Source organism: Apodemus sylvaticus, chromosome 10 (genome assembly GCF_947179515.1).
Source record: "Apodemus sylvaticus chromosome 10, mApoSyl1.1, whole genome shotgun sequence".
Classification (NCBI taxonomy): domain Eukaryota; kingdom Metazoa; phylum Chordata; class Mammalia; order Rodentia; family Muridae; genus Apodemus; species Apodemus sylvaticus.
In genome coordinates, this window is record NC_067481.1 from 14,379,352 (window position 1) to 14,403,287 (window position 23,936).

General features: G+C 38.9%; 1 protein-coding gene across 1 annotated transcript in view; it reads right to left on the reverse strand.

The window, feature by feature from the left end:
* The window catches only part of Cep112 (centrosomal protein 112), a 468,121-nt gene that overhangs the window by 278,477 nt on the left and 165,708 nt on the right, over positions 1-23,936 (reverse strand). Inside the window, 2 exon segments of the mRNA XM_052196570.1 lie at positions 945-1,127; positions 19,968-20,075. Coding sequence (XP_052052530.1) covers positions 945-1,127; positions 19,968-20,075 — 291 coding nt within the window.

Consider the following 23,936-nt stretch of genomic DNA (forward strand, 5'->3'; position numbering starts at 1 on the left):
TTTAGAAGGAAGGATAAACAGGGCTTAATTCTAGTGTGGTTAGCATGCTTGGATTTCAATGGTAAAAGAGGTCTTTAGACCTACTAGATGATATGGTTTTATTAGAAAAGAAAATTATCTTTTTATTGTTGTCAATTGCTCTTAAATTTTTCCTTAATAAAATTTCACAGCAATCTGCTCAAGAGGATATACTAAAGGCCCTTGATTATATATACCCTAAAGAATGTATTGTACCACAAAGATACATACCCAATAAGATTTTTTTCATCTGAAATTTATAAAGATAATTTTCCATGCTGACAGTGCACATTTCACCCATAAGTTTGAAGAGTCAAATACTACCACAGCTGGGGGTTACTCTGCCAAATGGCTTCCAACAGGGATACAGAGATGGAGGCTAGGAGGCATGTGTGTCTGCAGGAAAAAGCAACAGACCTGATGGGAAAGAGCCTTCTCTGGAGTCATTTTTATCAATTACCATCCAAGTAAGGTAATCAAACATAGAGTCTCATGGAGAAAAGCAACAATAGGCAGGAGAAGCAAATATTAAAGCAGCTACTTGATTGCCTTCACAGATTAAAACAAAAAGCCAGGGGTGAGGCTAATATAGTTCTTAGGGATTTTCTAAGGCTGACGGGAGGGGTAAGGGGCATACCTTTAAAAAAAATCATGAAAGGAACTGAGACAAGATTATAAAAAAAGGGACCAAGTTATTGCGCACCATGGGATTTTTAATCTGGCTACCTGTGGTTTCTGTAGTTAAAGCCTTATTCATCCTCCAAACAGGGGGTGGGGCGGGGGGGAGAAAACAAAAAAAAAAATCACATTTTTATGTCAGTTTTGCAAATGATCAAACAGCGTGCATCAAGAAGAATAAGAAAACATGAAACGCTGATGACTTTTTAAGATAGACACCCGTTTTAGCAAATATTATTGATAATTACCTGTGCATCTCGTTTCTTGGACTCTTGAATTTGATTTTCATGCTCCATATTGGCAGCGCGAAGCTGTTTCTCCAGGTTTTCAATTTCCCGATCATGGTCTCGGACTAGGCTATCCTTCTCTGCGCTATGCTGCTGTAATAGGTGCGTCTTCTCCTGTTCATGCTCCAGCTTCAGCTCTACTATCTGATTGGACAATGAGGAGGACAGTTCATCAACAGAACATCCTTGTCGTCATGACAACTCATGTACAGCTTAATTTTTCTCTAATTTGTCCAAGTTGAAAATTTTATTTTTGCGTCATTATTACCTCACCCTTAAAATACATTCATTTGACAGGAAGCATTTTATCTAAAATTCCTAATATTCAATATACTTGGCATATTCAGGAAATCCTTTGCAATCTGTTGACACTAATGTCTGCACATTGAAAAAATTTATGTTGAATACTAGGTATCTCCTCCCCAAGAACTGGGTATTACTGATCAGCAATGGTTGTAAATGGTTAATAATCAGTTCGCCTTGCTTTCTGCTTGAATATAAACATGTAAAAAGCAACAATTAAGTCGATCAGTTCCCTTTATGATTTCCCAATAAAAGATCTAAGCTAAATACACATCTGGATTATTGTATATACAGTTGTCTTTTAAAAATAAAATGATAAATTTCAAAGCTCTATTATCTCGTTGTCAGCTACGGCACACAAACATAAACAGATGTTATGTCTTCCAGAAGGACACCTGCTGTGCCGCAAGCCTGCGCCATGATTTCATAAAAAGCATTCTATTCTCAGGATCCTTTCCCAGTCCACTCTACACTGGAGACTGTGACCTTGGCCAGTCTTAGCCTCTCCCTGCTAGACTGAATGGCAGCCTGAGACCAAGGGCCTGGTTGCCGCAGCTTTGATACTAATCCTCCCAGACTGTGCACAATGGCACCCTACCTGGCCTGCAAACTATAGCCAGCCAGGCTGTCTTTGAAGCAGGTGATGAATAGGGGACTGCAGGAAGCCAGCTTCCCCAGTGAACTCCAGGCCACACAGCTGCTAAGAACAGTCACTTGGACTTTTCTTCAGTTTTGGTTGATTTCAGGGTGTGTGGGGGTGCTGTTATTTAGAATATGTTGTGTTATTTTCAGCGTGAGAATCCATCTTCAAAAAAGCTAACAGTAGGAGTCTGCTCCAAATCGATCTTGTTTCCTGCAATGAATCACCAGACTACCTTATCTTAAAGCTATAGCAGTCATTTCTCCAGGAATGCACACGACACTAAATTTCAGAAGTAATTTTTCTATGAATTTTAAAGTTTTAATTCCCTAATTGCAAATAAGAATTAAAAAAACCAATTAAGTTCGCTCATAGATTAGAACATATGTTTTAAAATATTTTTATTGTGACAATTTAGAGTTGGGAAACCAATAATAAATTTATAATTATTCATAAATGTGTTATATTATTTAGAAAAAAATATATGCTAATTCTTGAACATACCCACTTATGACTATGTTACAACAGTACATGAATGATATAGAAAACATGTTTTGCATCAAATTTACTTAAAATTTGGGTGTTTGTCTATATATTATTTCAATGTACAAGTAAAGAGAAAAAATAGCATGTATTTATTTATAATATATACTAAGTGCACCAGGTAGTAAAGAAAAAAGGTTTTTATTATTTAAAATAAATGCATATGTTTTATTCTGTGATTTACACAACTATAATATATATATATGTTGGTTTTTTGGATTTGGTTTTTTCGAGACAGGGTTTCTCTGTATAGCCCTGGCTGTCCTGGAACTCACTCTGTAGACCAGGCTGGCCTCGAACTCAGAAATCCACCCACCTCTGCCTCCCAGAGTGCTGGGATTACAAGCATGTGCCACCACCGCCTGGCTCACAACTATAATATTAATCCTAACAGTTGAGGGAAATTAAAATGAGCATTATTGGAACAGATCTTCAGCAGCTAACTGTATTAATTATTGAACTAGAAAATCTTTAGTTCTTAGACACATTATTATTTCTATTCAGTGTTATAGTACCAAGTATCATTATAATAAAATTTAAAACATTAATCAAAATTCTTTAAGCTTGTTTTACAATGAAGTAGAGGGAGGCATAGAACATTGTACTGGGGTCTTTGAAAACTTTAAAAAAATTGGAAAAATGAGTATGACTTAAAATTGATAGAAAGCAAAATATTTATAAGTAACCAAATAACTTGAAACTATAATAGAAGAATTATAGAATAGTTCCCTTGAAAGGACATATGCCAAGAAATAGGGATAAGGCCACTAGTAATGAATGATGCCCAATTGTTCATCCTCCCTTTATTTTACAAGTTTCATACATCTATACAGTGTATTGTGATGATGTTCACCTCACTACTCAGGTATGCTCCTTTCCCCTCCTTCTGAACATTCTCTTCCTCCCACCTAGTCCCCCAGTGGTTGCATTAGAGAAAATGACATCACTTCCTTCAGCAACCATTTACAGCCAATTAGCTCCCCAGGAAGTACAGGGCTCCATGAATACCTCCTCTATTCATGATGGAAAGTTGGAGGCCAGGTGTGTGTGTGTGTGTGTGTGTGTGTGTGTGTGTGTGTGTGTGTGTGTGTGTGTTTGCAATGATAGGATATGAGGCCTGTTCCATGGGCAGGAATATACACACCTTATACTATAAATCAAGCCAAAAGCCTATGGTTGTTGAGGGCATGAGCCCAAGGAAGCAACACACTGCTATTCTCTCCCTAATTGAACGAGCAGTCAGACAGCCGTCTAAATGTTTATACCCGTAGATTTAGACCCATAGACTGATGCAGCTTTTAGCCTGAAGCAGAAAGGATTGGGTGTTTAGTTTTGTTTTGTTTTGTAGAGGGTGGTGGTTAAAGCAAATATTTATAAGCCATCATAGCTCTGAGAATTGTAACTAAAGAATACTCAGTCTTGAATAAGCCAGAGGTATCATCCCTACATTCTCACAAGTCTATCTACATTTTTTAAATAAATGACAAATTAAAAGCAGTTAAATCATCGTGGGTTCTGATCATCACAATAATAGTTCAAGGAGTAGTTTACCTTAATACATTAGTTATTAAAAGACAGGATTTTTTTTCTATAGGGCTTACTAGGCAACATTCCAACACCATAGCACGTTCCACTCCAGTGCTCTCTGTAGAAAACTTTCATTTATTGTTCATGAAATTTGCTATTACTTTTATACTCCTAGTAAGACATGGTATAAGATCCACACTAAGAAGCAGGAAGAGCCTTTCTACTGAGACACAGACCTAACATCATCATCTGCTTATAGCTCTGAGCAATTCATATATGCAAAAGGCCACATCTAAACTGTTAACACCATTCTCCAGGACCCTAGACATCCAGCTCAAGTAGGGTAAAATTTACTCTGAGTTTGGTACGATTTCACTGGTTTTATGTCCTTACAATAGGAGCTGGCATCTTTTAAAATAATTTTATGCTACAGAATGTGCTACTCTGTTGCATAAGAAAATGACTTCCTTAAATGTGCCCTTCCTTCAGGACATATATAACCCTCTCAGTGTCTTTGGAGTCAGAGTAAAAATACACTGTAATACAAAATCTGGCAGTTTGATATAATTTTGTGACTACCTATTACAAAAATTCCTCCTGAGGAGAGTAAGTAATGTCTACCCATTCTCCTATGGCCCTAGTGGCAAACTGGGGCACAATTCCATGAACGTTCACTCTGCGTTTATTGGCCTTCCTTATAAAATATAGATAAAGGGACCCTTACTAGGGTGTGGGAACTCTTCCCCCAGACTTTTAAAACACAAGGATGAGGGTCTCAATAGCTGTATAGATGGAGCTCTCCTCTCCTAATCTTTTCTGACCTGTAAACTTATCCCTCCAAGAGGCCACAGCAATCACAGCAGAGTTACATGCAACAGGTAGCAGAGAGGCTGGAAGCAAATCTAACCCTGTGACTAAGCAAAGCAGTCTCTCACACAGTTAACACTGCTTTTTCTCAGTGCTAATGAATGAAGTGCCATGCATGCTATCTGAGCAATACGTGCCCTACAACTGAGCACCACCCCAGATTCTCACTGAACAATTCAAAATACTTGCAGGCACAGGGATGGCGATTAACAAACCATCCCTGTGCCTGCAAGTATCTTGAGTGTTAAAGCCTGATGGAAATAGTTATAACTTCTCTAGGCTGGGTAACAATGGACACCCAGGAAGCATCTCTTGTTTTAATGATCAAGTGAGAATGATAAGCAATCTTAGTTAAGAATTAGCGGCAGTGCAGGAAGCCAGCTATACACCCAGCAGCCAGCGACGAAGAGGCAGCCTGCACAGGGTTAAAATGTTAACACCATTCTCTACATGGAGGATCCAGTCTAGAGGCCTCTGGCAAGAGCCTTCCAGAGACCTCTGGATCTGGAACACCCTCAGCCACAGTGCGCCATCTCCAAGCAGTGCAGGAAGCCAGCTATACACCCAGCAGCCAGTGAGGAGGAGGAGAGCCAGTACAGCCTGCATCCAGAGCTGATCAGGGCGACAGAGGTACATACCCAAATACAACTACAAGAGAGTAGGTCTTAGCTGCCATTTTTGCTTCTGTGACTGTGCAACAGATTGGTAGGCAGGTTTCACCAGGGACAGGATCACTTGGGACACACTGCACCAGGACTCCACCTGCACCCAGGAACTCTGCAGCACCACAGCAATTGGTGCCAAGAGAAAACAGCTCACCCAAGGTTGCTGAGATAGGCCTACAGGTACACACACAGGAGGGGCAAACTCCAGCCAATGACAGCAGGCCCAACTAACACCAGAGAAAACCAGATGGCAAAAGGCAAATAAATATGGGAATGTTGCTAACAGAAATCAAGGCAATATGGCGCCATCCGAACCCAATTCTCCCACAACAGCAAGTCCTGGATATCCCAGCACACCAGGAAAGCAAGATTTGGATTTAAAAATCACAGGTCATGATGCTGATGGAGGGCATCATGGAGGGCTTCAAGAAGGATATAAATAACTCCCTTAAAGAAATACAAGAGAACACAAATAAACAGCGAGAAGTCCTTGAAGAGCTAAGGGAAAACACAGCAAAACAGGTGAAGGAATTAAACAAAGCCATTCAGGATCTAAAGAAGGAAGTAGAAACAATAACAAAATCACAAAGGGACACAACTCAGGACATAAACAACCTAGGAAAGAAGTCAGGATTCATGGATCCAAGCATCAGCGACAGAACACAAGAGATGGAAGAGAGAATCTCAGATGCAGAAGATACTATAGAAAGCATTGATACAATAGTCAAAGAAAATGAAAAATGCAAAAAGCATTGATACAATAGTCAAAGAAAATGAAAAATGCAAAAAGCTCCTAACCCAAAATATCCAGGAAATCCAGGACAAAATGAGAAGACCAAACCTAAGGATTATAGGCATAGAAGAGAGCGAAGATCTCCAACTTAGAGGGCTAGTAAATGTCTTCAACAAAATTATACAACAAAACTTCCCTAACCTAAAGAAAGAGATGCCCATGAACACACAAGAAGCTTACAGAACTCCAAATAGATTTGACCAGAAAGAAATCCATCCTGTCACATAATAATTAAAACACCAAATGTACTAAACAAGAAAGAATATTAAAAGCAGTAAGGGAAAAAGGTCAAGTAACATATAAAGGTAGACCTATCAGAATTACACTGGATTTCTCACAAGAAACTACGAAAACCAGAAGAGCCTGGGTAGACTTCATGCAGACCCTAGGGAACACAAATGCCAACCCAAACTGCTATATCCAGCCATTCTCTTAATTACCATAAATGGAGAAACCAAGGTTTTTCATGACAAAAACAAATTTACACAGTATCTTTCCACAAATCCAGCCCTTCAAAGGATATTCAAAAGATAATGAATGGAAAACACCAACAAAGGGAGGGAAACTACACTCAAGAAAAAGCAAGAAAGTAATCTCCTCTCAACAACCCCAAAAGAAGATAACCACACAAACATAAAAATTACATCAAAAACAGAGGAAGCAACAACTACTATTCCTTAATATCTCTTAACATCAATGGACCCAATTCCCTAATAAAAAGACATAGACTAACAGACTGGATTCGTAAACAAGACCCAACATTTTGCTGCATACAGGAAACACATCCCAGTGTCAAAGACAAACACTACCTCTGAGTAAAAAGCTGGAAAACAGTTCTCCAAGCAAATGGTCCCAGGAAACAAGCCAGAGTAGCCATTCTAATATCAGATAAAATAGAATTTCAACTAAAAGTCATCAAAAAAGATACAGAAGGCCACTTTATACTCATCAAAGGAAAAATCTACCAGGAAGAACTCTCAATTTTGAACATCTATGCCCCAAATACAAGGGCACATGCATTCGTAAAGGAAAACTTACTAAAGCTTAAAGCATACGTTGCACCCACACAATAATTGTGGGTGACTTAAACACCCCACTCTCTTCAATGGACAGGTTAGGGAAACAAACTAAACGGAGTCAGTGAAACTAACAGAAGTTTTGGACCAGATGGACTTAATAGATATCTATAGACCATTTCATCCTAAATCAAAAGGATATACCTTCTTCTCAGCACCTCATGGTATCTTCTCCAAAATTAACCATATAATTGGTCACAAAACAGACCTCAACAAATATAAGAAGATAGAACTAATTCCATGCCTCCTATCAGATCACTATGGAATAAGGGTTGTTTTCAATAGCAACACTAACAACAAAAAGTCCACATACACATGGAAGCTGAACAATTCTTTACTCAATGATACCTTGGTCAAGGAAGAAATAAGGAAAGAAGTCAAAGACTTTTTAGAATTTAATGAAAATGAAGGCACAACATACCCAAATTTATGGGACACAATGAAAGCAGTGCTAAGAGAAAAACTCATAACTCTGAGTGCCTCCAAAAAGAAGCTGGAGAGAACATACACTAGCAGTTTAACAGAACACCTGAAAACTTTAGAACAAAAAGAAGCTAATACACCCAAGAGTAGTAGAAGGCAGGAAACCATCCAACTCAGGGCTGAAATCAACCAAGTTGAAACAAAAAGAACTATACAAAGAATCAACAAAAGTAGGAGCTGGTTCTTTGAGAAAATCAACAAGATAGATAAACCTTTAGCCAGAAGGCACAGAGACAGTACCCAAATTAACAAAATCAGAAATGAAAAGGGTGAAATAAAACAGAATATGAGGAAATCCAAAAATTATCATATCCTATAACAAAAGCCTATACTCAGCAAAACTGGAAAATCTGGATGAAATGGACAATTTCCTAAACAGATACCAATTACCAAAATTTAATCAGGATCAGATAGACTATTTAGATATAGTTCCATAACCCCTAAAGAAATAGAAGTGGTCATTGACAGTCTCCCAACCAAAAAAGCACAGGACAAGATGGCTTTAGTGTAGAATTCTATCAGACATTCAAAGGAGACCTAATGCCAATACTCTTCAAACTATTCCACAAAATAGAAACAGAAGGAACACTACCCAACTCGTTTTATGAAGCCACAATTTAGCTGATACCAAAACCACACAAAGATCCAACAAAAAAGAGAACCTTAGACCAATTTCCCTTATGAATATCGATGCAAAAATACTCAATAAAATTCTTGCCAACCAAATCCAAGAACACATCAAAACAATCATTCACCATGATCAAGTAGGCTTCATCCCAGGGATGCAGGGATGGTTCAATATACAGAAATCCATCAATGTAACCCACTACATAAACAAACTCAAAGAAAAAAAAAAACATGGTCATTTCATTATATGCTGAAAAAGCATCTGACAAAATCCAGCATCCTTTCATGTTAAAGGTCTTGGAAAGAACAGGAATTCAAGGAATACATAAACATAATAAAAGCAATATACAGCAAACCAGTAGCCAACATCAAACTAAATGGAGAGAAACTTGAAGTAATCCCACTAAAATCAGGGACTAGACAAGGCTTCCCTCTCTCTCCATATTTATTCAATATAGTACTTGAAGTTCTAGCCAGAGCAATTAGATAACACAAGGAGGTCAAAAGGATACAAAATGGAAAGGAAGAAGTGAAACTATCATTTGCAGAGGATATGATAGTATACTTAACCGACCCAAAAAAACTCCACCAGAGAACTCCTACAGTTAATAAACAACTTCAGCAAAGTGGCTGGTTATAAAATTAACTCAAGCAAATCAGTAGCCTTCCTATACTCAAAGGATAAGCAGGCTGAGAAAGAAATTAGGGAAATGACACCCTTCACAATAGCCACAAACAATATAAAGTATCTTGGTGTGACTCTAATCAAACAAATAAAAGATCTGTATGACAGGAACTTTGAATCTTTGAAGAAAGAAATCAAAGAAGACCTCAGAAGATAAAAAAAAATCTTCCATGCTCTTGGATTGGCATGATTAATATAGTAAAAATGTCCATCTTGCCAAAGGCAATCTACAGATTCAATGCAATCCCCATCAAAATTCCAACTCAATTCTTCATAGACTTAGAAAGGGCAGTTTTCAAATTCATCTGGAATAACAAAAAATCCAGGATAGATGAGACTATTTTCAACAGTAAAAGAACTTCTGGGGGAATCAGTATCCCAGACCTCAAGCAGTACTACAGAGCAATTGTGTTAAAAAAAAAAAAAAAACTGCATGGTATTGGTAACAGTGACAGGCAAGTAGACCAATGGAATAGAATTGAAGACCTGGAAATGAACCCACAGAATTATGGTCACTTGATCTTAAAGGAGCTACAACCATCCAGTGGAAAAAAGATAGCCTTTTCAACAAATGGTGCTGGTTCAACTGGAGGTCAGCATGCAAAAGAATGCAAATTGATCCATTCTTATCGCCTTGAACTAAGCTCAGCTCCAAGTGAATCAAGAACCTCCACATAAAACTAGACACACTGAAACTAATAGAAACTGGGGAAGACCCTAAGGACATGGGCACAGGGGAAAATTTCCTCAACAGAACACCAATAGCTTATGCTCTAAAATCAAGAATTGACAAATGGGACCTCATAAAATTACAAAGTTCCTGTAACGCGAAGGACATTGTCAAAAGGACAAAACAGAACCCAACAAATTGGGAAAAGATCTTTACCAACACTACATCCACAGAGGGCTTATATCCAAGATATACAAAGAACTCAAGAAGGTAGACTCCAGAGAGCCAAATATCCCCGTTAAAAAATTAGGTACAGAGCTAAACAAAGAATTTTCACCTAAGCAATATGAGTGACTGAGAAACACCTAAAGAAATGTTCAACATCCTTAGTCATCAGGGAAATGCAAATCAAAACAACCCTGAGATTTCACCTCACACCAGTCAGAATGGTTAAGATCAAAAACTCAGGTGAAAACAGGTGCTGGCAAGGATGTGGAGAAAGAGGAACACTCCTCCACTGCTGGTGGGGTTGCAAGTTGGGACTACCTCTCTGGAAGTCAGTCTGGCAGTTCCTCAGAAAACTGGGAATGAGGAAGGACCCCCGCTATACCACTCCTGGGCATATACCCAGAGGATTCCTGAGCATGTAATAAGGATACATGCTCCACTATGTTCATAGCAGCCCTATTTATAATAGCCAGAAGCTGGAAAGAACCCAGATGTCCCTCAAAGGAGGAATGGATACAGAAAATGTGGTATATATACACAATGGAGTATTATTCCATGAAATTCTTAGACAAATAGATGGAAATGGAGAACATCATCCTAAATGAGGTAACCCAGACTCAAAAGAATACTCATGGTATGCACTCACTGATAAACGGATATTAGCCTAGAAACTTGGAATACCCAAGACACAATTCACAAATCAAATGATGCCCAAGAAGGAAGGAAGGAGTGGCCCCTGGTCCTGGAAAGGCTCAGTGAAGCAGTGTCGGGAAATGCCAGGACAGGGAAGTGGGAAGGGGTGGATTGGGGAAAAGGGGGAGGGAAGAGGGCTTATGAGACTTTCGGAGAGGGGGATCCAGGAAAGGGAAAATCACTTGAAATGTAAATAAAAAATATATCAAATAAAAAAAAAAAAGAATTCACTGTTGTAGGTGGAGTTCAATTTTGGGACTGGACCACATCTTAACTTTATAGTTTTATTAATTTTACATCTGTCTCTATGACATGCATTCAGTTCTAGACAAAGTATAGACTGCCTTAATCAAACATATCACTGCTGCTGGAGTAATATTAACTAGGATAACCAAGTATAGAATTGTGAAAAAAAAACTTGTCAAAGTTTAGAAACTCCTCCTTGACCTGCAATATTTCATAATCATTCATTATTTTAAATTGAACAATGTGGGATCACATTGACAAACAAAGAATAAAATCAGGGCTGCAGAGATAATTCAGTTGGTAAAGTGTTTGCTTGGGCAAGCATGAGCACCTGAGTTTCATTCTTAGAACATGTAAATAAAAGCCAGGTACTGTATCACAAGACTGGTAATCCTAGTGCCAGGGTAAAGGACAGAAACAGGTGGATCTACAGTGTTCGCTGGCTGACCAGACAGGGCTAATAGGTGAGCTCAGACTAGTGAGAGATCCTGTACTAAAGGAGGAACAACACCTGAGATTGACTTCTGACCTTCACATGCACAACACACACACGTGCATATACACAGTGCACATGTGCACACATACATATACACATGCACATGCACACACACAAACTAAATGTAGATGAAACAATTCTACTTGTCTACTTGCCTTTTCTTAGCACCCAACTGACCTGTCCACCTGTGAGTTCTGTGCCTACCTATAGTTTGAGTGGCTAGGCAGATCTGCTGCTGCATAAGGTGACTCCTTACCAGTCACTGGTTCCACCCGCTCTCTTAGAACATAAAAATGTCACTTACACAAGTGAGCCATCACTGTCTGCACATCATTTTTTCATTCTTTTGGATCATTCTCACGTCTAAATATGTTTGGGATCTATTTAATGTTTGAAGTCTTCCCTTGACCCAGGAAGACCTGTAGCTATTACCTCATTTCTCTATTCTCCTTGTGTTCCTTAAAAGGACTGCACATACCCTGTTCTCTCTCCACATATACTATCCAGCCTTTGTTCCCACATTTAACTAGAACTGGACTAGTTGGCTAAAGATCTGCTTGCCAAATTTAACAGGTCTCAGTTTCCACCTAATGGCCCTCTTGGCGAGGCCTGAAACAAAAGACATCATCCTTCCTTGAAGAAACCCTTGAGTGAACCTTATACAATCACATCTTGGGTCTTCTTTTACCTCTTTCCCACTTATAACTATTGTCATGATCTTGGGTTCAAACTTGGGGCTTCTTGTCTGTATACTCCTATTTCAGCATCTGGCACAACTGTTCCTCCAGTCGTTCAGTGGGAACAATCTTGTTCCATCTATATTCAACAAGCATTGACAAATCCTGCTGGCCTAGTTCTCCATGACCACTTGTCATTGCCTCCCATTTCTACCATAGTCCCAGCCATGGTGGTTATGTTGGCTAGTTACTATGATAACTTCATTCAAGCTAGAGTCATTCTGATAAAATGTTCCTATCAGACTAGAATATAGGACATTTTCACGGTTAGTGATTGATGGGCAAGACCCAGTCTATTGTAGGTGGTGTTACACCTAAATAGGAAGTACTGGATTCTATGAGGAAGCAGGCTGAGCAAGCTATGAGAGGCAAGCCAGAAAGCAGCCCCTCCACAGCCTCTGCAACATTCCTGTTCCAGGCTTCTGTTCTATTTGACTTCTCGCCCTGACTTTCCTTAGTGAAAGACTATGGTGTAGAACTCTAAGCTGAAATAAATCCTTCCCTCCTCAAGGGTTTTTTTGTTTGTTTGTTTGTTTGTTTTTTGTTTTTCATCATGGTGTTTTTAATCACAGCAATAGAAACCCTAACTAAGAGAGTGGTCTCTTATCAGTCTAACACTACCATCTCCAAATGTACCTCTCTGCTTCCTCCACTACAGGGGCCACAAAACCACTTGAAAAACAAAACAAAACAAAACCATAGACTGCAGATCTTGCTCAAATGTTCCCATAGTCTCTCATCACACTAGGAATGAACTCTAAGCTCCATGTAGTCTGCTGTAGCACCAGGCAGGACTGACCTCTGACTTCACCGCTGCAGAGCCTTTCCTAGCTCACACCACTGCAGCCACAGAGCAACCTGTCTGAGCCCCAGAAAGCACTGGTAACTGCCTAGAATACAATTCCCTCACCTCAGGCTGTACAAGGGGCTCTTCCTTCACTGACAAGCACAAGACCCAGATTTACAGATTTTGAAAACAATGGTCACTGCCTCATTTTAAGACAATAAAATTTCAAATCAAAAAATTCTTCACTGGCATATAATAATTCTTTAGAACAATAATTAATGAAAGCATTTTCTCTATAAACAAGAATTAATAAATGAGAAACCATTGACTCCAGTTCATACTTTAATCTAACAAGACAATACAAAGAGTTACTATCCAGGGAGAAATGTTAAATGAATTACATCTAAAATGAAACATACATTCCAGACTCTGGACACTGCCTTCGCCCTGGCCCCACTAATTCACATTCTTTTTACCATTCTTTAATCTAGGTGGGAAAACTTCAGCTGCTCCCTATCCCTTAACAACACACAATAAAAGAAAGACAGCATGTTTTGCCTTTCACAAAGTCTGTGTCTCCAAACCCACAATTTGGCTTGTCCACACACCCAAGGCCCGGTAGCCTCACTACTTGCATCTCTGACTTTGAAAACTTAAAGGCTAGAAATAGAGTTCTTATCCTTCAGCCTGTAAGAACAATACGTTCCTGAAGAATAATTATTCATTATAGACTGTGGATCAGGGGATATAGCTCAGCAGTGGAGCGCTTGCTTAGCATACATGAAGTCCTGGGTTCCATCCCAGCACTGGAAATAAAAAAAAAAAATTCAAAAAAAATTTTTTTTGCTTTTCCAAAAGGCATAAAGTGAATAAAAGAGAAAAATAGCAACACACTATATATAGAATGCACAGTAAATTATACATATCTAGAATTCTAAAAAATGCATGAAAGTACATTTTAATAAGATTTTAGGGAGATTCACAAATTCCTCATCACTAACCACATCTAGGATCTCAATAATGAAGGAACATTTCCTCCTGACTTTACATTCTTCTGGCTGCCACCAGAGTAATCCAGTTAAATCAGCACTTCTGCCCCTGAATTCTCTAGTCTCAATAAATATGATTGTCCTCTCTCAAGAAGACACTCTTCTAGTGACAAAACACCATAAGTGTGTTCATCTGCCACATCCATGCCACCCCCTTTCTCTCCACTTACAGCAAGGTCCCTGTCCCTCTGCTCTGACAAGCCACTCAATCTGCATGAGGCCCCGCCTAAACTTTCTATAACCAAAGGCCACTGGCTAAATGAATGGATCTCAATCTCTCTCCCTCCCTCTCCCTCTCCCTCCCTCCCTCCCTCCCTCCCTCCCTCCCTCCCTCCCTCCCTCCCTCTCCCTCCCTCCTTCCCTCTCTGTCCCTCTCTCTCTCTCTCTCTCTCTCTCTGTCTCTTTGTCTCTGTCCCTCTCTTTGTTTCCTCTCTCCCCTCCCCCACCCCATCTATTCAGTGTAGATTAAACAGCCCCTTTCAATGTCCAACTTGTCTTAACTGAAAACTTCCCATTTGCATGCCTTGCAGAATGGCCAGCTTGTCTCCACCACTGTGTTTATTGCCAAGAAACTTTGTTTCAAATCATTCAAATCATGACCTTGCTAGAGGATGGCCCCATTTTTGTTTCTCACAGTCACTAACAATAAACACTTAATCTTCCTGAAAATTGTGACCACTTGTTTATCTGCTGAACAACATTTCTCTTTAAAAGCTTTGTAGTATAAAGGGAAGATATAAAATAGAAGATTAAAGAGTGGTAAGATAGAATTGCCAAAAACACATTTCCATGGTTCAGGAAATCCTAGCGTGCCTAGCTGACTGTTTGTTTCCAACATGAATGAAGTCTGTGAAAAGACAATTAGAATTGTCTTTCTGTTCCAATGGCTTAGACAGGAAAGGAGCAGGAAATCCCGATGCAAGCTTGGGCTTTGCAGGATATTTGTGAGTATTTATCCCATGTGTTTGAAGTTTCTCTTTCCATATCTGTACACTTTGTGCCTACATTTGGCCCAAGGTAATGTTTTTTGCTTTTCTAAAATTATTATAGCTCCCAGTAAGATGCTTTTCACAATGAGAGGAGTTCAAAAACCAAGCCCAGAGAAGGGAACCCCTAACCCTAACCCTAACCCTAACCCTAACCCTAACCCTAACCCAGAAGGCACTCATTTCCTCTAATGTCTGTTCTTTCCTTATAAAATGTAAGGACTGACTAGGGAAGTGCTTCTAAAGAACCTCCCAGCAGCAGCAAAGATGACTAGTACCCTTCAGGGTCTGAGGCCACAGTCAGAAGTAGACTGCAAACTTCTTTAAAATGTTCAATTCACGTTAGAAAGTAGTGAGAGCTTTTCATTTTTGCAAGGCAGAAAGAAAACGCCTATGTCTGTTTTAACTGGAATATTACCTCAATAGTAAAGCCACGTGCTTTCTGTTGAAATAATCATGAGAACCCAACATTCCAGGAAGCAGGTAAGGAGCCTCACATAACCTATGTGTTCACCACACCGGGGCCACCCTGCCCTGCCCTGTGAGATGCTACAGTCATGATGTCTAAGTATTTACCTTTGGAGAAAAGTAAGACAAGACAGTAGAACGGTAACTGGGAAAGTAGGTAGAAGTGGTGCATGAGAAAACCTGGTAAGGCAGATATGTAAGGAATGAGCTCATCATGGCACCAACAAGTCTACATCTCTCATGGAGAGGCTGAGACCAAACAAGCAAGCAGAAACTCACACAATGTTCAATATAGAAGGGACCTTCACAATGAGATGGTCCCAATTGCACAGCTACCTTCATAATCGTCACAACAGATATTTGACATGCTTGACACTGGAAAACATACTGTCTCATAGACTTATCAGTGTACATTTGGATAGTTTTCCAGTAGAGAGCCATCTTGAAACAATTCCAACTGCCCATGCTGCCATCGGCCTTGTGGTTCTAATTCTACTCCTGGAACTTCATTGTAGAGTGTTTAGGGTGGAAGTTCTGAGAACCGCTCAGGTTCCAGTTCTGATCTGACACCTACTCATGGTGTGGAACTACAGCAGTGATATGACTGGACAAGCCTTGCATTCTACTCCTAGAAGACGGGAAAATTCATAAAGATGCCTGCCTTACCATAGCACTGTGAAAATGAGCATGCAGAGAAAATAAAGACAGAACATGGAGAGAGCAGAGCTTGGCCCAAAGGAGGCACTGACAACTGTGGGCCTACAGTAAAAATGGAAGAAACTAAATCCTATTTACTATTGTCTTTCTTGGGGAGATAATTTATTCCTTTAAATGTTCCCTCTGACATAATTCCAGACCTTGCTATATTCTGGAACTCTCTTTGAACATGTTCAAGTTTGTCAGTGTACTACATAAACATAACCCAAATTTTTACTCCTAATGTGACAAAAGATTAGATAGACTAGGTTTCAGAGCTATTTACATGGTCCTGGCCTACTGCCTTGTGTCCTTGTCACTGTGGTCTCCTAGCCTCTGATTGTTTCTATCATCTTTACCCTTATTTATTCTCAAATTTTTAGAGCAGATATTATAAACTAAAGCTCAACATTTTATATTGAATCCCACTAAGTAATCTACTTAATTCAGCCTATTTGAAGCTGCATAAAATTGAGGATTTAATGCTATATATTAACTCCCTGTCTGAGTTCTCAACGTTAGGAAGCTTGATTCTAAATCACTATTAGTGAGTTAGACACTTAACTGTCTCAGCTGAGTTTAACACAGATCTTTAAAGATGGCTCTGTGAGTTGTCACTTACCTGAGATGTTTCTCACTCTCATGTTGCTCCTTGTCAGGTAGCTCATGAAAAGCACACAGACTGTCTCCACCCCCCTCTCCCTGAGCACCCACCAGGCTACCTGATCAAAGAAGAACAAGTGCTGTTGAGCTGGTTAGCTCTGGGCATGCTCCTGCTGACATGAGCAGTCACTACTGAGCTATCATTTCTCATGGTAAGGTTTCATCATAAAAACCTAAAAATCTGTGCACTGACTTCTGAAAATATTTTTCTGGTCAATAAAATTTTCTGCTAAAAATATTTCCAAGTTTTTCATGTCCTGACGCTGACATGAGTGTGTGCTGCACTCTCCTCACCCTTTTCGTCAGCACTCTCCAGCCATGCTCCACATCTTAATATACTATTCTGTACTCCGTGGTTAGTGTTATTTTCCCATGCAGCCTCTCTCAGAGCATTAGGAGTACAATGTCCTTCATGACTCATTGGGGTACTCCAGTAGAAATGCACATTACTAAGTGGGCTTGCCTCAGAATAACTTTTAGATGCCATTGCAAATTAGTCAGAAATTGGCTATGTCATGTTTCTATTTTGCAATTTAAAAAAATCCAATTAAAATTTTTTCACTGAATCTTACAGTTAGAAAATACCATATTGCCAGGTGGTGGTGGCGCACGCCTGTAATCCCAACACTCTGGGAGGCAGAGGCAGGCGGATTTCTGAGTTCGAGGCCAGCCTGATCTACAGAGTGAGTTCCAGGACAGCCAGGGCTATACAGAGAAACCCTGTCTTGGAAAAAAACAAAAAACAAAAAAACAAAAAAACAAAAAAAAAAAAGGAAAGAAAATATCATATTACACAGAATTTGCACCTTGAAAATAACCTGTTGATGCTTTATCTTCTCTCTTAAGCTTTTCATTTGTATTCATTCTCTCTCTCTCTCTCTCTCTCTCTCTCTCTCTCTCTCTCTGGGAGGATGGGAGGGTTTGAATTTATCACTTAAAATGTGAAATAATATAAATGTTCTAAATTTTCTATAGTTTATAGAAACATTGCTATAGTATAATTTAGTTTAGCATAGTTTATAGAAGCATTGCTGTTTTTAATATCAATGTAATGGCCATGCTGATTTGTTAATTTCAAGTTCAGTGGACTACCTAGGGCATAATGGGAAAATATGTAATTATTATACTCCTAACCTACAAGGCTGTGTTCACTCCATAGAAATGTGTAGTCTTACAAAATTTTTTTGCTGAATTTATATATCTAATTACATGATGTGGATACATATCCTTTAACTTTACACAAATAAGATAATCTACAAGGTGTTCTAAAATGTAGTTTATTCCTCTTGTCAACATAGCATATTTGCATATTTTGACATAGTATTGCATCAGATAGATCTAGTGTTATTTCATTTGCAACTTTCTATTGCTCCAAATAATTTTGCAAAGACACAGATATACACACAATCATATAAGCAAACAAATAAGGGCATCCATGCACATGTACACATGCACGCACACACACTTTTTGTACACATGTATAAATACTTTGTAGGGGATGTTCTTCTTCTCTCTCCTACTTAATCCAGTCCACTTATGTCACTGTTTTTAGTACTCTAGTACACAATTTAGCCTGGTACTCTAAGCAGGTCATTTCACAACTTGGATTAATAATACATTAATATTATATTATACTAATATAAATTTACATCAATAACAGAGTTGTAAGAGACAATTTTTCAATAAAGAACAGATTTAAGGTACAAAATTATTGTTCAAATTCTATAGTTCTAGAGAAATAACAACAGCAACAACAAATGATATAGACTAGAAAGATGCAAAGTCGGATAAAAAGCCTTGACCACAGCTTAGCTCTCACAGGTGGGCAAGAGCTGCCTGTTCAGAACAAAAAGCAGGACTGTCAGATTCTAAACAGGAAAGACTCATTCACATGCACTTTTTAAAAACGCATATGTGATTATACCATCCCTATGAAAAAGTTAACCCAGGCATTTATTTTTACTAATATATTAAGATTAAAACAACAACCCTCAGGACACAGAGCAGATCAGGGCTGTTATTTTTGCCGAATTCAAGTAAACCCCTAATTGCTATCCATTAGTAGAGGAAACAAAATCCAATGATCATGAGGGACTAATTAGTTTTGATATAGTACCTCCTTAACAGAGCTTAAAGTAGAATTTTAAAAATTATGCTTATTTTAAGATTTCAAAGATTCAAATATATTTAGAAATAAATTTAGTAACCTGAGTTACAAATCCAGTTAATGCTTTTCCAAATGTTAAGGACAAGCAAATTAGATAAATAAAAAATTAATAGTAGTTAAATATTCTAGGAGACTTTAAAAAAGAGAAGAACACTTGATTTTTAAAATCTAAAATCCTTCCACCATAGATTGGGTCTAATTCCCCTGCTCCCACAGCTAGGAACCTTCCCTCCTTGTTTTGTCTAGCCTGGGCTTACCATCACTTTTGTCCCCCCAGCTCAATCTCTTCATAGGTTCATGTAACTTACTAGTTTCCCTGCTTAGAATGCTATGCCTCCAAGGCCTCTTGGCAGCTGCTCCAGAGAACTCTCAGCGCGGATCCGAATGACCCATCTCATGTATCCATGGCTGAGGACCAGACTCCTGCCTGCTGATGGGCCGTCTTGCAGCACATTCCTTTTCTATCCTTGACTCACTTTTCATCACTTCAACTTTTATTCATGTGTTGACTGTGTACCAAAATCTAGAGTGTATTGGCAAAGGAGTCTTGCCTCCTTACTAGCACTGCGCAGTGCTCCTAGCAGAGCCTGTACACAGTGGGGCCAGTTCTATCCTGTACTGCCTGTAATTCTAGGATAGAAGCATAGAAGGAGTCAGGACTTACAATAAAGTTTTCAATTAAATGTTCAGAATAACAAACTATCAAGATAGCCTTCAGAAGAATATTAAAACTCTTCTGCCTGGGTTTCAATACAATGTATTATTTTAAATATTTAAAATATAATGATCATGTTTACATTTTACAGAGATTTCTGTGATAGAAAGATGATTAAAGAGGAGTTATATTCATATTAAAAATTAACTGGTATCATGAAAATGAAAGCCTGACCTGCTGTTCATATCTCTGCTTGACGTCTTCCAGCTGCCACAGAAACTCCTTGGACTGTTTCTCACGAAGAGACTTGGATCTAGTTAGGTCTGCTTCCACTTTTTCCATCTGTGAAAGTTCAAAATAAAATTTTTAAAAACTTACATTTCATAGTTTAAATTTTGCCTATCTCTTAAATTCCCAAACTTTAAATACCCCAACAAACAGTGATAAAGCAAGGCTGGTAAGAAAATGGAATGGATGACTACTGTAGTATACTTTGAGAATTTCAAGAAAAGATGAAAATTGTTATACATCTGACTAAGTTCTAATGTTATAACTACAATAAAACACACATTAAGGAAATAAGAGAAAAAGTCTATGTAATCACCACAAGAGTTTAAAGAAAAGCATTAAACAAAATTCAATGTCTTTTTCTTTCCTCTTAAGATGTGATTTTTCCAAATTTAGCCTAAGCTGGCCTGGATGTCCAGGTGCCCCTGCTTCAGGCTCCCATTACTGAGATTACAGGAGTGTTTTCCCACCAGTGGCTGAAAAATCAATATTTTTATCATTAGAAATTCTTGACAAATTCGACATAGAGAGAATGCATCTCAACACAATAATAAGGTTAATACCCAAACTAGCATCACACTCAGCTGTGGAAAGTTGACAGTTCTTTCTCTAAGAGAGGCACTAGACAAGGTTGTCGACTTTCAACCTTTTCTCCACACCGTGGAAGTCCTGGTCAGAGCAAGGGCATACTGAGAGGAACCAGGAACAGAAGTAAAACCAACTCTGATCTTACAAATAGAAACCCCTAAGCTGGTCACTAACAACTGTTAGGACTAATTAATTCAATAAAGCTGCCAAATGCAGAGCAGCAGTCTAACAGCAGGAATGTTGATATATGTCAGCAACAAAGAATTTAAGAAAAAAATCCCACTCATAACAAAGTCTAATGATTAGCTATAACTTAAAATGAACAGCTAAAGAATGTATCAAATATAAAATGCTGATAAAAGAAACCAATATAAATAATTCAATACAAAGACACCCTGTGCTCTCTGGATAGAATAATTAATACTTTTTAAGTGTCCATCTCAACCACAGCAATCCACAGATTCAGTGGCATCCCTACCAAGTCCCAGTATCATTCTCACAGAATTGGATAATAACAATCCTAAAATTTCCAAAGGACCATAAAAGACTCCCGACAGCCTAAGCAATCTTGAGCAGAAAAGAACAAAGCTGAAGAACAAAGTTGGTTGTGTTGTACCACCCAACACAAGATATACATTGAAGCTACAGTAATCAGAACGGCACGGCACTGGCATAAAATCAGTCACACTGACCACTGGGATGTGCACGTGAAATGAACATGCAACCATAGTCAGGTGATTTTCTACATGCATGCCAGGATCACAGAAAAAGAAATTTCTTCAGAAAATGGCATCTGGAAAATTGGTTGTCTACCTGAGGAGGGTGGAACTGGATTCTTTCCCACGATATACACAAAATTCAAAATAGAGGAAAGATTTAAACATGGCACCTGACCCTGTAATATGGTTAGGAGTAGACATATGGGCAAAGCTTCTTGGCATTAGTTTTTGCAAAGATTTACTGACACAGCAACAAAATGGACCGTCAACAAAGCAAAGATATGAAAGCAAAAGCTTCTTTACAGCTACTATGACAATTCAGCTGACACTGAATATTTCATAAAGGGTCAACATCAAAACAGCAAGAGAATACAGAAATTTAAAAGCAGGCAAAGGGTTTGAACATGTATCTCAAATGATCCATCCAAATGGCCAACAGATTCATGAAAAAAAATGTTCAATATCACCAATGATTAGATAAATAAAAATTAAAACAACAATTAGCATGTTATACCTGTTAGAATGATAATTACTTAAAAGATAAAGACAGGGGTGAGGAGAAAGCAGAATAAAAGGAACTTCTGGCACTGTTGGTGGAATGGAATAGCACAGTAGCTGTAGACAACTATGTATCTTTCTAAACAACTAAAAGCAGAGCTATTGCTTGATCTAGTAATCCAAAAACTGTGCATATACCCATGGAAACTGAAATTGAGATGCTGAAGAGATATCTGCACTCCTATGTTTATTGTAGAGTCATCCACAGTAGTCAAAATAGGATATCTCTCCAAATGTTCACAGGCATGCACACAGGGTGGTATAAAGCACATGCAAAACAGAATTCTACTCAGTCTTGAAACAATAAGGCACCTTGCATTCCCAACAACTCGGGAGAGTAGCATGTTAAATGAGGTAAGCAGGCGCAGGAAGACAATGCATGTCCTCATCTTTGTTTAGAATCTGACAACATCAAGCTCATGGAACAGAAAGGACAGTGGCAGCTCCCTGAGACCACAGAGAGGGGAAAGCATTAGGCCATGTTGTCCAGGAGTGAGTTCTAGTGATCTGCAGCACTGGGAGGGTCTGCAGTCCACAGTGCTGACTCACAACCATCAAGCATCCCCACAGAGCAGGGAGGTGGTGAAAACTGTGATTCTCCTGCTGCAGCAAAAGATATGAATTGTACCATAAACACATGACTGTGGCTTGTGAACTGAAGAAATAAGGAAATCATCATATTTTGAAACTAAAAGCTTTCTTATGAGTGAGTGAAAGAATAAACACAGGAAAGGGACAAGGAGTGCGAGAGGGCAGACCAGGGCAGACCTGGTCTGATCAGTGGGCAGACCGGCGCAGACCTAGTCTGATTAGTGGCTTTCAGACAAACATTATGTGACACAGATTCTTGCTTATTATTACTTCAGTACAGACAGAATATTAAAAGTAAATAAATTTTAAAATTAAAAATATGTAAAGATATAAAATAAAAATTAGCACTTTATATATGTAAGCAATATTGTCTGAAATTAGAATAGCAAACAATTAAAACACACCAAAAAAAGACTTTAAAAACACAAATTTTAAGACGTTCTTAGGCAAATGAATAGAACTAGAAAATATCATCCTGAGTGAGGTAACCCAGAAGAACATACATGGTATGCATTCACTGATAAGTGGATATTAGCCCAAAAGCTCCAAATACCCAAGATGCAATTCACAGACCACATGAAGCTCAAGAAGGAGGAAGACCAAAGTGTGGATACCTTAGTCCTTCTTAGAAGGGGAAGCAAAATACTCCTAGGAGGAAATATGGAGACAAAGTGTGGAGCAGAGACTGAAGGAAAGACCATCTAGAGACTCCCCCACCTGGAGATTTATCCATATACAGATACCAAACCCAGACACTATTGTGGAGGCCAAGAAATACTTGCTGACAGGAGCCTAATATAACTGTCTTCTGAGACGCTCTGCCAGAGTCTGAGAAATACAGAGGTGGATGCTTACAGCCAACCATTGGACTGAGCACGGGGTCCCCAGTGGAGGAGTTAGATAAAGGACTGAATGAGCTGAAGGGGTTTGCAAACCCATAGGAAGAACAACAATATGAACCAACCCAAATCCCCAGAGCTCCCAGGGACTAAACCACCAACCAAAGAGTGAACTCATGGCTCCAGCCCCATATGTACCAGAAGATGACCTTGCCAGGCATCAATGGGAGGAAAGGCCCTTGGTCCTGTGAAGGCTTGATGCCCCAGTGAGGGGCATGCCAGGGTGAGGAGGTGGGAGTGGAAACACCCTCACAGAAGGAGGGGAGGAGAGATGGGATAGAGTTTTGGGGGAAGGGGGAACTGGAAAAGGGGATAACATCTGAAATGTAAATAAAGTAGCCAATAAAAAATAAAGAAAAACCAAAGTAAATAACAATGGCTAGTAAGTAAAACTGAAATATATTTCACTTTAACACTGACCGAGAATGCCAAGCCCCACTCCATTCTTCCTCTGCAATTTAAGTAGAATAGAAAACAAGCCTTACAAAGCTTATCTAAAACTAGAGTTCTCAGTTGCCATAACTACAAAGGATTCTGCTTCCTCACACATCATCATTCCA